The sequence below is a fragment of the Chironomus tepperi genome, unplaced genomic scaffold, assembly GCF_022539635.2.
Source record: "Chironomus tepperi strain 1889 unplaced genomic scaffold, CSIRO-AGI_Ctep_v1 contig_99, whole genome shotgun sequence".
NCBI lineage: Eukaryota > Metazoa > Arthropoda > Insecta > Diptera > Chironomidae > Chironomus > Chironomus tepperi.
In genome coordinates, this window is record NW_027226221.1 from 13,962 (window position 1) to 30,504 (window position 16,543).

Here is a 16,543-nt window from a genome sequence, read left to right on the forward strand (position 1 = left end):
ATTAGTATAGGCACCTATATAGAGCATAGGTCTATATTACTATAGGCGGCCTATATATTATAGAGTTCTATATTACTATAGGCGGCCTATATAGAGCATAGGGTCTATATTACTATAGGCGGACCTATATCTATATTACTATAGGCGGCCTATATAGTGTTGGGTCTATATTACTATAGGCGGCTATATAGTATAGGATCTATAATACTATAGGCGGCTTATATAGTGTAGGATCTATACTAGTATTGGTGCACTATATAATATAGGGTCAATATAATCAGGAGGGCCATCCAAATGGTGATAATAAAAGAACTTAAGCAGAACCTTCTTCATTTGAATCGCTCAGGAACAGACAGTAAATACTATTCTAATAATGACCACAATCACTTAATCCTTGACTTATGGATTTGAATCATGAAGATAGAAAGAAATCTCTGAATCTTACGAGAATTTAATTTTTGGTCTACATAGATAAACAGACATAAAATTTACTTAAGATGTTTTGTACATTTTTTGAGTTTTGTTTTATTATTTAAAACTTTATATTTTTTTAAAAAATGACGAAAACGTGAGAATATTTTTGGAATTTCAAATAAGTGCAATGAAAAAAAAAAAGAATTAAAAATATTAAAAAAGGAGAAATGGGAATAACTAGCTCAACTCTGATTGAATTATAAAATTATTACAATAAACATTAATAAGTCTATCCTACGAGTAGGCAAAAATACAGTTCAATCTCAATAATATGATAAAAAAAATTATATATATGAATAATATTCGAAAAATCTTCGTAAAATTTGATGATGCATTTGATGTGTCAAAATGAGTACTGAAAAAAAAGTTTTAAATTAATTTTTTTATTATGAAAAAATAAAAAACAATGTTAAATGTTTGATAATGATACTTTCCTTATGCCGTCTTAAAAAAACTTTTCTTTTCTATTTATTTTTTATTATTATTATTATTATTATTATTATTATTATTATTTAATAACTAAAGAAAAAATAATTTTTATATAAATTCAGTTGATTTTTGTTAACTTAAATGATAAATAATGTAAGCCAATATATACATATCTGATCATGCGTTGGAGATAATGACCGTTGAAATTTTATCATGTCCTTTCAGAAAACCTTTTATACTTGCTTATACTACTTACATAATAATAACAACAAGAACACATTCATTACAATCTCTCATGCATTTCCTAAGCTTTTCCAGTATTCTACTTGACGTATGCCTTTACTAATTGAGTATACTACATTTAGTATACTCCATTTAGTATACTTCATTTAGTATACTACATTTAGTATACTACATTTAGTATTCTACTAGATTTTGTATACTTCAATTAGTATACTATTTTAGTATACTTAATATATTATACTAATTTAGCATACTCTAATAGTATACTGAATATGTATAAAATTTTGTAAACTAATCTAGTATACTAATTTAGTATAACTTAGTATTCTACTAAGTATACTTCCTAATTAGTATACATTTAGTAAACTATTTAGTATACAGTTTAAGTAGTATAAATTTAGTATACTTTTAGTATACATTTTAGGAGTAAACTAAATATAATATACTTAATTTAGTATGCTCTATTTAGTATACTTTGTTTAGTATACTTTGTTTAGTATACTCTATTTAGTATACTTTGTTTAGTATACTCTATTTAGTAAACCATTTCGAGGTATACTATATCTAGTATACTCTATTTAGCATATTCTACATAGGATACTCTAATTAGTATGCTCGTTTTAGTATACTTTATGTAGTATACTCTTTTTAGTGTACTTATTGAGGCATACTATATTTCTATTTTTGTAGACTTTTTCTACTTAGCTAATATTCTCTTAATTATGGTCGAAAACGATCAAAAAGTCTATTCGGATGATCATAAATGTATATATTGTAATGAAATATAAACTATTTGAAAATTTATATTTGACGTTTTTTAATGAATTTTTAACAGTGCATCCAATGAATTTTTTAAGAGCAATTATTAATTAAAAATAAAATTTTATACAAAAATATAGAATCTAAACAACAAGGAAAAGTATATATAGTCAAATATAAATGGCTTCAAATGGTACAATATTGAAAGAAAATCTTCATTTATTGATATGTGAGATTAATTTTTTTCTTAAAAGCATAGTAGGAAGTAGAAGCTACAGAATTTGTTGAAATTTTTTCACTCTCTCTATGTCTTAATTTTCTTTAATTAGTGTCGAATGAGGGTTGTTTTGTAAATTTTTAAAAAAAATTGTATAAAATTACTAATTCCAAACTATTGTACTACATAATTGATTGTAACTTCCAGACGATACGAAGCACATACTTAAATAATTTATGTGTCAAGGACTGTTTCGCCAAAAAAAAAAATTATAAATATTTATAGAATAAATGACATAAAAAACGAAGTTGAGAATTAATAAAACTTATGTAGGTACTTTATATGATTGATAAAAAAAGACCATTCGTATCATTCTACTTCCTAATACACTTTAAAGCTTATATTATATTCTTAGTTGTCCATTAATTGTGAGAAAAAAAAGAAAGAAAACAAGAAGCATAAATTAATAAAATCTATAAATTTAGAAAACTAAAAATTGTGAAAAAAGGAAAATAAAATAAAAAATTATGTACATTAAAGTTTTTTTTCATGTCTTATATCTCAATTCATTTATTATCAAGTAGCTTTTAAATCTACCTATATATTTTATATTACAGGCAGAAAAAGGTACGACAAATATTTTTGAATGGTAAATAAATTTATTATTTATTTTTTTTAATAAAAATTCAACAGCTCAGCTTTTTAAACTATAAAAACTTCAACATATGTTAAGTTTCACCAATTAAAAATGTGGTGAAATGACAAAATATAATATGAGTTATGTGTGTGCCGAGAAAACTCCATTTAATGAGCAACTATGCAACTTCAAGATGTCAAGATTGTAAAGTTTACAAATTTATCACAACTTGATAACATCATAATAATGCAAAATATTCTCATTAAGTAGTTTTCCTTCATGAGGTGACATTATATAAAAATTTATCAGTAAATCTGTCAAAGTCTGTCAGATTAATTTGAACTAAACAATTTTTAATTAAAAATTCAATAAATTAACAATAAAATGTTTAATTTTTTTACATTTTGAAGCGTATTTTAACGTAATTCAGTGGTGGACAACCTATGTGCCGCGGCACACTTCTTTACCGTTAATAGCTCGTATGGACAAAAATATGGTATAACTAGTTGATGGCAAATTAATGTCCAGTGAATGACAACACAGGTAGCCTTAGGTTTGGCAAGAAACATTTCAGATTTGAGTAGGAAATGTTCAAAATTATACCTAACATTTGGTACCACCTTTCTGGGTTTCTGAAGCTCATCTTTTCTGAATATCTCAAATCTGTTAGTCGGTCAAAAGTCCGGCTCCAATCTGGCGTGATTCTGACTTGGCTCTTGCACCATGCAACAATTAAGCTGGTCTGGGAACCGATTTTGGACTGAATAACCGATTTAAGGTGTTCGTGTTTCAATCAATAAAATGTTGAACACATCTAGTATCTCACGAATGAAGAAAGGCCCGTCAAGGAGCTTTTAAATTTCCTCGAAGTTCTTTAATTACATCATATTGAAGATGCCTCAAATGAGCATCCATATCGAAGACACTAGGTGGCTGCTTCCGTTTGATGTTAATTAAAGAGCGTTGAGGAGCCCTCAAAACTCCGGAGAGAATCCTTCTTCATTTGTGTCACTTGGGCATATTAGTCTGCCATATAAAAAATCATTTTCTATTTGGTGTGTCAAGCCCTAACATGCAAAGATCATGCTCTCAAGAGCCTTTATCACCTTAATGCATGCTTGTGAGCATTGCAACTCTGATCTTGAGAACAAGCCATTTGCCTGCTAGGATAACACATCTCTAAGGCTAACGTGTGCCAAGACACAAAAAATGGTTGTCCACCACTGACGTAGCTGATCAATATCATTATGCTATTTAACGTTTTTGTGCATTTTAATGGACATTGTAGGATTAAATATGATTTTCATTTATGATATTCTATTAACTGCAAATAAGTGGTGCTTTTTTTGGTACTTAAAAGAAAATAAAATAATGTCTAAATTTTATAAACTACTTGCAATGGTGAACTTAACAATTGAAAAATAATAAACAAGTCAATTTAACTTATATGCTAGGTTTTAAATTATTTTCTTTTTTATGTGCATCTTGCTGGCATTAATTGTGATCGACTAACTTACAAAAATGAATTCAGAAGCGCAATTTTCTTTCTTTATTACTAATTATGGAAATTTGCATATATCCACAACTTCCAATACGTAGAAAAAATGAGCCTTTTATTGATGCGTTAAAATAAAGTTCCAAGTAGAAATATTTAAGTTTCATCAACGTTATTAAGTAGTTCGTCTTGATAATTAATAATTAAGGTTCTACGAAACTCTCTCGTCAAGCATTTTACACTCTATCTTGATGTTATTGCCTCACTTGTTGTTTATTATTATTTAGCATACGATTAGTCTCATGTGTGTCAGTTTCATTTTTCGGAAAGTAAACTACAACATCATTCGCTGGATTATCCCAAGGTTGTCTTTTACCTTTACCAAAGATGATGTAGAATACTGCACATACACCATAAATGGTCGATGCAATCAAAAATACAATCTAAATCAGAAAAAAGTTAATTAGTGAGAAAAATACTGTTTTTTTACTATATAAGTAAGTTGTGCATTCTTTACCCGCCACTGCGCTATTGTTGGCTAAAAATAGAAAAATACAAAAAAAAATCTCATTCAGAATTTGCGTTGTGAACATTACTAGTAAGTATCAGTTACCTTTCCTTCTATTATATAACCACATGTAATAGGAGCCAGCAAACCTATTGAAAAGAATATACATTAATTCCATATAGAAGTAAATTTTTTGTTGACAATGTGTCAACTAAACCACAAATTACCTGCCATATTTGCAGATGCATTAGTTAAACTCATCAAAATTCCTGCATAACGAGGCGAAATATCCAAATGATTTATCTACAAAAAATAAGGCACAAGTTTATTAACATAAAGTCTATTGATATTTAAATCTATTCTCACCTTAAAGCCACTATATATACCACCATTCAAACTTATACCGAGTGTGAGTAGAAAAACAGTCAATGCTCTATCGCATCCCGTATATGATACAGCCGCTAAGCATATTGCCGGTCCAAATTGACCAATTGAGTTGAAAATTTTTCTTGTCTTTGTAATAGAAAATTTATTAGTGGAGATGAGCCAGTCAGCTACCATTGAAAGTAATATTGATGAGATCCACATTCCTAAATATGGAACGGAGCTTAATACGCCGTTCTAAAATAGATAAAATTCATATTATTTATTGAGGAACTATGATTAATAATTTTTATGATCGCATACTTCTGTGATTGAAAACCTTAAAACTTGTTTCATATATGTTGGTAATTCAGTCATGAGGAATTCATATCCATAATTTTGAGCCATCTGAAACGATAATAATATTTACATCAAAAACTTGTTGACAATAAGAATAAGGAATTTGCTTACATGTGCAAATAAGATTGCATAGAATGGCATTGACGTTAATACAGACATCCATGGAATTTCAGGTGATCGATTAACAGCCTCATTACCCCAAATGGATTTAACAATAAATTCTTTCTCTTCTGGATCAATTTTTGGGCATGCTTGAGGTTCTGTGAATCATAGTAAGGTGTAGACAAGTTTTAATACTTGGCAATTATACGCAATTTGTCAAATAACATAATTATTTTTTAGGGGAAATAGTGATAAGCAATCTAAGTTTTATATACCTTCATATACAGTCCATAGGAAGATAATACTCTGTAGTAAAATGTAAAGATAAAGTTTCACATTTTTTTTTTCATGATTTCACAAAGTCTGAATACTCACCCACACCACACCCATAGCACCAAAGACGTAGAATATGGAAGGCCAAGAATACTGAGCCAGTATACCTGATAACGGCATTGATATAATTGTACCGAATTGCGCACCCGCATATACCATAGCTCCAAGACGACTTCTCTCTATAATATATACTTGCCATGTATACAATATTGAATAGTGATAATATAAAAGATAAATTTACCATTTGGAGGAATCCATTTCGCTAAAAGAGCGTGCGTACATGGCACCTAATACATATGATTGATAATTGATCAAAAATCTCTTAATTCAATAAAAAATGCAAAACTTACGATTGGTCCTTCTCCTAGACCTTGAATAAATCTCACGATAATCAGCCATGTGACACCCATCTAAAAATATCTTTTAAATATTGAGGAGAAAATATTGATTAATAATAGATACTAACGTGTGCTGATACGGGGACTAAAAATCCGAATACACTATTTATGAACATTCCCCATCCTAAGAACCCCAAACTTCCATATTTCTTTGCCAAAATTCCAAAAGGAATCTAAAAAAGAATAACGTTTAATATCTCTATGATATTATTTTATGTCTATGATATAATGTTTGAATGATAAAAAAAAGAGAATGATTCACATACAATATGAAGGAACAGACGACAAAGCCATACGCGATAAGGAAGATTTGCATATTTGAAACTACTTGTCGTAGTTCTTTAGATACAAAATAAATAAACATGTTATTGAACTAAAGAATATCGTCTATTTATATTTATATGACAAACTTCATCCACACACTCGAGATTTAAAAGCTCTTGACAGGCACGTTCTGCACTTTTTTTTTGTTCCTTAGACGGGGAAAAATGTCGCATTCACTTTTCATCTTCTTATATTTTTCGTATCAGTGAACAATTATTTAATTTATATTTAGATGACTAAGTGTAAGCGCCATAAATTATTATAGGATTTCATTATAAAAACAAATGCGCGATTATCATATGTATATAGTCGCATGAAGAGAACAGTTTACATTTTTAAATCACGTTTTGGTCATGAAATAAATCATCATGATTTCCGTCTTTTTTTTAAGTATTATTAAGCTATCAAAATATGATTACTGATAAGAAATTGCGGGGATGGAGTGCAATAGCATTCTTCGAAAAAACACGTCATCTGTCGTGATCGCATTAAGGATTTCCTTTAGTGATTTTGATCAATGAGATCCAGAGCTAAGTTAGGGCGTTTTGTGGCTAATGAATGTTTAACGTATGAGGGATGCGTCAGTTCACTACTGCACCAAGTTTAGCTTATAGAGAAGATCATCTGATCCTTTGATGACGCTATATTCAGCTAATTGACTTTAGCCTACAAAGTGAGGCTGTGAGCTGCGTTTCCACTGCATATGATTCGAAAAAGGACTAATGAAAAAGTTTCTTCTGTCGAGTTTCGAACCCATGACCACTTGGTCGGTATTACAATAATTAGGTGCCGAAGGACGAAACCATTCGGCCACCGAGCCACTTCGACTCACATTGAGCACATTAAGAATTTCCTTTTATAAGCTGATAACTCGAATAGCTATTTGTGCTTAAAATTCCGTGGAAATGCAAAAATTATTGCAAAAATAATTTACAGGTGGTAATAACGTCACCGGGAATATAACAGTATATTTTCAGAAAATATAATATGAACATCCTAGCCAAATAGATGTGTGGAGTTTGTTTTCTTCGATTATTTTTGTGTATGGTATATTTAGCGTATTTTGGCGCAAAAAATACTAGTCTGTGTTGATGAAAATGTACTACAATATACATCTATTCAAACATTATAATGAACTTGATTCTAAATTTTTGGAAATCTATGCATGATGGATTATTAGAATGAATAGATGAATAGCATACCTGTGTTATGACATATCCGTAGAAGAATGATGATAATATCCAACCTTGTTTCTTTGTGGACCAATCAAATTCACCATCCTGCATATAATCATGCGTTGAATTACCATAGTCAGTGTCAGGACATTCATCATCAAGTAAATCAGCATCTGAGTGGATAGCTGTGTGATTGACCATAGCGACTATAGCCACTGACATATTCTAGAATGTTTAATAATTCAATTATGTAAAGTATGTGAATTTTATGAAATACATCCATAAGAGACATAGAGAACGCTTTTTGGTACCGTAGTGGTTGAAAGCATGCCCTATGTCTGATGGGGTATGTCTTACAGTTCGCATGATATATGCATTAGCCATTCCCAAAAATAGCATAAAGGAAACATAATGTCGCGTTCCTACACCTGGAGCTGTAACAAGAAGTAAGTTAATAATTATTTCTTTATCAAGTAATTTAAAACATCATTAAAAGATTTTTAAAATGTCATAAGTGATGAATGATTGATGTAAAAATAAATTATTAAGCGTGGGTCGCCAACAAATCACGTTTTGATCATATTTTTCCTTATCATGTCCGATACGATTTTTACTTTTTTTTTTATTATCGCTTCTATAAAAGTTTATCAAAAATTGCAAAACGACGATAAAATCCCACCAATTTTGGGAGATTTTTCAGATCACATGAAAAATATTTTATCGTAAACGCCGTAGTAGTGCTTAAATGACAGCACGTTTCTTATTGGAACTTTGCACTACCGTTGATATTTCTATCAATATTGAACGCTAATAAAAAAAAAATCTTTTTAAATTATTAGACTACATCAGACACATGTGTATGTCCAAAAATATATAAATGTCACTGTCTTAATAATGATCAATCAGCCTAGCAACAGCTGAGCTATTACGCATGAATATTCCTACTTAGCGAATCACTAACGTGCTAAATGAAATGAAATAATCCGTTCCTTAACCTGTGTTCTGAGTGAAAGTGCTTGTCAGTGCCAAAAGTTGCATTAATCGTATCTTTAACACGCTCTAATAGCATGTCGATTGAGTGCAATTTGATATATGTTTTATTACTCTGATAATGTTCTTTATCAGCGGCTCTAAGAACAATAAAAATAGAAAACGCGTCACGTACAAAAGAAAAAAAAAAATTAATATTGAATGGCCTTGATGACCTTGATGATCTCTCTTAATTCTACTGACTGTCAAATTTAAATTGATGATGATAAATTTCAGCACTGATCAATTTTCATTCTCTCGCATATTCAAGGTCGAGTAAGCAGTATTAAAAGGAATAGTCAATAGAAGAAGTAGGTAACAAAGAAAAACGACTAAAAAAGTGATAAGAATTGGAATGATCTTGCTGACACTCAAGATGAACTGAAGAAAAAAGCATTATTTGTTATGTATACTGTATAAATATCCCTCAATCGATAGTGATAAACATGTGTGCAAATAGGTATCTTAAAACGTGTGTACCTATACAATAATCACCCATAGAGGAACGAAAGATATAGTTTTAACATTTGTCAGGCGTTTATTTTTTTGTAAACATGACTCTCTTTTTTTATTCTCAAATAGCTAATGATTTCATTTTCAGAGTAAACTTGTAATTAACTCGAGGAGAAGGAAAGAAAAAATCTTCACGTGACGAAAGGACAAAATGTTTTGCGAAATTTGGCAAAACACGCAGAAGAGACGACGAAAATGAAATATTTTTTAATAACTTTTCAAGCACCAAGTCTCTCATATATCTAAAAATATGAAATTATACTAGAATAATGTCCCGTTAAGAATGATGGGAGGAATCTCTTGAAAGGAAGGTGTTGATAGAGATAGTGATGCACTTGGCATTGTAATTTGGCATGAAAAAGAGTCAGCTTCAGTTTTCAATACCGGTATCGAAATACCGGTATACCGAAATTATTTGAAAACCGAAATACCGGTATGAAAATTTTCGAATACCGGTACGGTATGGAAAAATATAAGGGAAATTTTAATGTTTTAGTAAATTTCCGGTAAATTTTAACCTATGCGCGAACAAATTCACCAAAAAAAAAATTTTTTTCTGACATGAAATTTTTAAATGGAAATTTTTAAACGTCATGCTGATACCAAAATCACGAATTGATCAGATTCCGTGAGAAAAATATTTTTAGGATGCTCCACGATCATTTATACTGAATATAATTTCTTGCGCAAAAAAATATAATTTCTTGCGCAATTTCGGACAAGTAGGCGATTAATTTTGACGGAATAAAACATCATTTTTCTGATTACTTACCCTCTTTTACAACGCTGTCTTACGGATGGTTCTTGATCATTTTAAAATATTTCTGAGGTTGAAAATTCAAAAAAATTATCACAACAAAATTTTTTGTGCTAGCCTACTTGTCCAAAATTGCACATAAAAATTTCAAAATTTTGTTTTGGTAATTTTTTCGCGTTTCCAACTCTGAAATATTTTGAAAATAATCTAGAAGCATCCTGAAGCCCTTTGAAACCAAAACAACGTAAGAAAGGAGGGTTAATCGTCCAAAAATTAAAGATTTGTGTCGCCAAAATCAATCGCCTACTTGTCCAAAATTGCGCAAGAAATTATATATTTTTGCGCAAGCAGCAATGGAGCATCCTAAAAATATTTTACTGACGGAATCTGAAAATTCACTGAATTCTATGCTAGTGGGCAACCTTTCTCGAGTGGAATAGAATGCGATTAGTCGATCGTAAGTTTAGTAGCAAATATGTGACAATATGGCAAATTCCACAAATTTCAATTAAGTAACTAGAAATACCGTCGGGTAATCGCAGCCTGTTTCACTTAGGTTTGATACTTCACGGCACACTTCTGTGGTAAATCTCCATCGAAACCGGTCGCACAGATTACGGTCCTTGACATTACCGACATACTATTCTCGGCTCACAGGTTTGCCCATTACTGTTCTATGGGGATTTATATGAAGCTGTAAATTCCGCTAATGAAAATGTAGTTGAGGATTAAAAAGCAGACAGACAGTATGACAAACAACCTAAATTATAGCACTAAAAATATAATATGTTGTTTCAAGAGATCAAAATTAATGTGTATATATATATAATAAAAAATACTGATCTACATCATTCGCAGAGGGAAATGACATTGTTTTCATTAAATTCTGTAGCGGTTTTTAGTAATGATATATTGTTTTGATGAATAAAATTGTTTACTCTGAAATATTCTCTAAATTTTTTTAAGCTTCCTAACAGTTTTAATAATCTTTTAATGAGATTTGATTTGATAACAATAAATTTGATGCTATTTGTCCGAACAGTACAACGTGTAAGCTAGGAATGAAGTATATATATATAATAAAAAATAGTAGGATGGCATCCCCATCTTGGCCCCACCCCATGATAGCTTTACTCTAGCTTTAAGCCAGATTCACTGAAATCTAGCTTCAGACTAGAGTCAAATCAAGAGGGCAACATTACAGTACGACGAGTAGTTGACCTGAACGCATCATGACGACTGACTCCGATCCACTTTTATGGCAATAATTACTCTTCAAAGCATTGCCCCGCTCGGGATTGAAGACTAATTGCGAGGATAAATTTAGATTTAAATGACGTAATTCTACATGGTTATCTCTCATTTTCACTGTCACTATGATGATAATAGTTTTTTTTATGTCGAAACCGCTTAGCAAAAAAACATTCAGATAACACTCAAGTAAGAGTTAATTAGAAACACTTCAAAATAAAGGACAATCCACGAAGAGAACACGGGGAAAAGTGATGAATAAAGCAATTAGCGGCATGATCTTTTATCAGAATTGTAAGGTCATTCCTAATTACAACTGATTAAATTGAACTGAAATACTAGAATCATCCTGACTATCGACTTATCAGTGTCACTGACTGCAAGAATTATTTCAAGGATACTTAGTCATTTTTTTGCTGATAGAATTGATGATAGTCAATAAAAGATCGGTTTTAATAAAATATGCTGAATATGCTTCTGAATACAGAATCCTTCAAATAAGCAAGCCTATTTCCTACTTTAGTCTGCTCATATGAACAGACAGTGAACTCAACAGTGAATAAATCATAAAATTATTTAAATTCGTGGACCATCAATTTACATTTTCAAGATATCAAATCAAACTACAAAATCTACGTAAGAATCATGTCTGAAAAGACTTTGGGCATGGTTAGGTTAATTATACTGCTTGAGCATGCTGTCTGCTGGAGCATTATGAAACCGGAAAAGTTTATACATTTTCACTGGAAAATTGGAGAAAATTTTGGAAAAACTCAATGGAAATTTATACTTTTATATTCATTTTTCCTATAATCATTAGTGTGTCACGGCACGCAGTTTGAACACCACTGGTCTAAAGATCGTTCATGACCTTTTATGATTTTTAGAAAGAGAGTTCTAGAATACTGCAAATATCCTCAATGTCACCCTTGAAATTCCGATGCATTGTGAAGAAATTTGAGTACGAAAATGCTTTCAATATACTCAGAGAGTTCCTCTAAAATTCAGGATTAATTCTCAAATATTTGGATTTTTTCATAAAAATTAGACGAACGCCGCAGTAGCTAATAATGTGTAGGCATTGAATTTATTAAATATTTTTCCAACAGATTTCGTGGAAATAATTTTTATTTACTCATTTATGAAATTCCTTTATTCCAGGTATTCTAAGTCACAACGTCGACATTGTGCGCAAAAAATATAAAACCTTCAATATTGGCATCCTTTTCAAGAACAATATATTTTTAAATTGAATTTTGACTAGAAAAAACTATGAAATGTTCATGAATAGAATTTATGGCAAGCGTAAAAGTTGCAAATTTTTATTTTGTATGCGGCAGCATTTTTCATACATTTTGCAAAATCTACAAGAATTCCAAAAAGATAATCCGATTCCTTTATTCAATGAAAAACACAAAATGCTTTATGTCACGTGTATGAATTAACAAAGGAGAGTTTTTACGTAGACAACAATTCGATAAAATGCCAAATTCTATCATGAGATATTCTCGTGTATTTATTAGAATAAATTGTAAATTTATTGCGATTTAATTGAAGTAAGCAAATGTGTATGATTGCAAATGTATAGCAATCTGCTAGAGAGGAGGAAGAAAAAGTATTAAGGGAACCTTACACTTTATCCTTCAACGTAATTCCTCCTTCATGAATATGTGAAAAAAATAAAAATAAGCAACGCAACTTTTTTTAGCGCAATTTGAAAATTAAATGACTTAAATGCAGTTTATTTGACTGAATGGCTGAGGGACTAGATGCCACTACTTTGAAGGGTTCATCCAAAACGTGCATGCATGGAGCTTCGGATGAACTATATGGTACAATAGAACAATGCAGATCTGCGAATCTAAAATGCAGGAAATGCAGGTCCAAATAGACAAAGAGTATGCTCTTTAGAGCATCTAAAATGTACTGGATGATCATATCGTTCTTGAGCGTTCTCTGCTCTTGAGAGTATGATCTTCAATGACTACGACTGTTAGGGTTTAGTTTCGTTTATTGAAATTGAGACAAGAACCAGATAGATGACATGGTTATAGTAAGTAAATAAATAAGTAGGAAGACGTCCTCAGGGAGAGTAAATAAGGAAAGAGACATCCTCAGATATAATAAAATTCTAATGTCGTTATCAAAGCATTTTGGTTTATTGAACAACTGAATACAGGTATGAGCAATTAGCTACATTAACTAATGAAAGTCTATAGATACAAGATTGTGTTTCTACTCTAGTTGTAATGTCTTGTGCGAATACTTGTAATATGGACAACATTTTATACAGTGATTGAAAGATCGGTCTCTTGTATTCATTATTGACAAAGGGCAGCTAGCGAAGAGTCAGCATCAGACGTAACCTATGAGTAGACATGGATTGCAGATGATCTATTGGGCCAGCGAAGTAAGTAAGATCGATGTCTAGTGAGAATCGAACTCATGTACTCATAAAAGAATTATTCAGATATTCGGTCTGTTACTTAATCACTCAGTCACAATGACCTTACTCTCGAATTAGCAAATTCGCCAGAATATGGTGAAATACATCAGATAACACTCAAATCATACATCAAATTAGATTTTCTAACTTTAATAATTTCAAACTTTCATTAAATTTAAATTTACTAGAATATTCAAAATATGCTAATCAAATTAATGTACATATTGCTACAAAACTGCGTTCATGTTCCCGCGATCAATGACACGAGGACTTTCTTATAATTTATTTTCAAAACGAGACAACAAGTAAGCAAGTTGAAGAATGAAAAAAAAAAATAATAAATAAATCTGAAATCATTTCATCAAAACTTTGTAGTAAAAAGAAACACTCACATTTATTGATAGCAGCATCGTTATCACTCTCCATTTGTGTCTGATGATTTCCTACTAAAACGTGACCGTTCCGGTGATTATTTCGTGATGATACCATATTGATTTTAGACAAATGTCTTTTTTTCTTCTTTTAAATTGTAACGAGAACGCCGCTTTCCCAAACGTCGTGAAGGAAAATTTTCCGAAATTAATAAAATATATGTTTACGTCTTTTCAGTTGTAATCTTGTGATAGCTGCGTGTTTGAAAAACGTTTTTTTCGCACGACTTGAAGATCACAGATTCGTCAGATGAGATGAAATATTATCACAGGTTTTTTTTTTTTCGTGTTTGTAGTCTCCTTCAGAAACCCAGAGAGACGTAGATATACTTTTTTTTTTTCTTACTTTGCGCGGCCAAGTTCTTTCTCTGTCGGCACGTTTTTCCGATAGGAGTTTGAATATTTTTGAGCAAAGAAAAAAAGTCACAAGAGAAAATAAATTCTATTTTTAACAATAAACAAAAATATAATTTCACTAAGATAATAAGAACTTCTGTCTTGTGATGTGTGTCGCCCTCCTACAAGCTTCACAATTTCCGAAAGAATTAATTTTTTTATGAATTCTCAATTTTTTTTTTGCAATTAATAAACTGTTCGATGTGATCGTTGTATTGTATTTCCGACCGGTGCCTTAATTTTTTATTATATATTCCATAAGCTCTTTTATAAACAAATATACTTGTGGAATTTACATATATATACTTCCACTTGTGTGTATTCTCTTATTTTTCCTTTTAAGTTACATTTGAAATAAATTGATAAGATATTTGAATCAACTTAAAACACATGGCTTTTTTTTTTTAATAATTGTACATCCACACAAGGTCTTTTATATTGTCATCAGAAGTACAAAAAAAAAAAAAACTTTCTAATTAGTCTCTTTAAGTAATGTTTATATCACCAAATTCCACTGAACAATAAAATAATTTGCGTGCAGGTTCTTCTTATATATTTTTTTTATTTTTTTTATTTCTGTTCCTTCCTATTTTTTTGTAGGAAAAATTATTCTCTTTCTAGTAAAGTTTTAAAAGAATATGTTTACGACTTGAATGATTTCAGTGATCTGTTCCACACAATTTTTTATTTTCTCATTGTCGAGTGATATAGAGTGATTCACAATCACACTTTTACTTGCATGTGGTATAGAAAAAAAATATATTCTCAATTCTCTCAGTAAAGTTATATACAGTTTAGGTTTTCAAATGCGTACACATGAATGAGACTCAGGGGTGAATAATTAAATTTACACATATAAATATTTCGAACATGTGCTTCTTTCTAACACCCAAAAAAAAAAACCAGTTCGACTCACAAGCCAATTCTTATCACTTCTTTTTTTTGTTGAGTATTCTCTCATTTTTTACGTTACTGTGTTAATAGAGTTTTTATGACTCTACACAGAACAGAATGAAAAATTGGTAATTTTTGCTAAAGCTCAATGTCTTTTTTTTGGAGTGTTGGACACGCTTTTTTGTAGACACAAATTCGCCATACATTTTCGTCCTCTCATAGTGCATGCGATCACGTAGTCAGTCATCATCTCTCATCATCTTTATCATACTGCAAATTTGAACATTACACACAAAAAAAACCGGGTGAAAATGTTCAAATATGTTTATTAAAGGAATTCTTCATTCTCGGGGCGACACTGTCAGTCAAAATGTCTTTGAAATTTGCTTTATGTATGCTCTCATTTTACATTGTAGTTCATCGTATGATATCATATACCATTAACAAAAAAATATTATCTTTGAATGGAAATAAATATGCGACCCGCTAGTGTGTCATTTTGTTCTCTGAATATTTTATCAAATTTTCCATTTAATCGATTTACTTATTTTTGATTTAAATTTGTCGTTGTATTTAGTTGGAATTTAGTGGAAGTTGTTATCTAACAGCAGGGGTTCTCAACCTTTATAAAGTGCTTTTTAGAGGCGCAATTGCGGATATTTGCATATTTCGAAGTAGAGATCCGGTGTGGACAAAAATGAACATTGACCTGACATCAAGTAGTGATACCGTATTTTTGTCCATTCGGGAATAGATCCAAGTCAGTCGTCATGGTGTCGACAGGACAATTTCTCGTTTCACCCAAGTTTTGCCTTTAATTCGTCGATGTAGCAGTGTCCAATTGAATACGTTGAGTTAATTGAGATACAAGCCAAAACCTTCACATCTTGATCAAGATATATAGATGCAGTCATATAGAATTTACTCGACCATACCAAATTTTGTAAACTAATGTACTTACTTACTTTCTGGAACCATGCTCCGATGTGGAGCCTAGATTTCTACAAAA

General features: G+C 30.8%; 1 protein-coding gene across 1 annotated transcript; it reads right to left on the reverse strand.

Moving 5' to 3' along the window:
- Window positions 1-3,920: 3,920 nt before the first annotated feature.
- Window positions 3,921-15,297, reverse strand: LOC139087090 (putative inorganic phosphate cotransporter). The gene is made up of 15 exons (XM_070635784.1): window positions 14,206-15,297; window positions 8,175-8,251; window positions 7,845-8,042; window positions 6,387-6,491; window positions 6,271-6,330; window positions 6,162-6,207; window positions 5,963-6,099; window positions 5,863-5,893; window positions 5,597-5,745; window positions 5,450-5,533; window positions 5,129-5,383; window positions 4,990-5,065; window positions 4,868-4,911; window positions 4,772-4,792; window positions 3,921-4,697 (listed from the first exon to the last, which is right to left on the reverse strand). Exons 1-15 carry the CDS (start codon window positions 14,300-14,302, stop codon window positions 4,509-4,511), a joined length of 1,569 nt encoding a protein of 522 aa, XP_070491885.1. The 5' UTR covers window positions 14,303-15,297; the 3' UTR covers window positions 3,921-4,508.
- Between the last annotated feature and the right edge of the window lie 1,246 nt (window positions 15,298-16,543).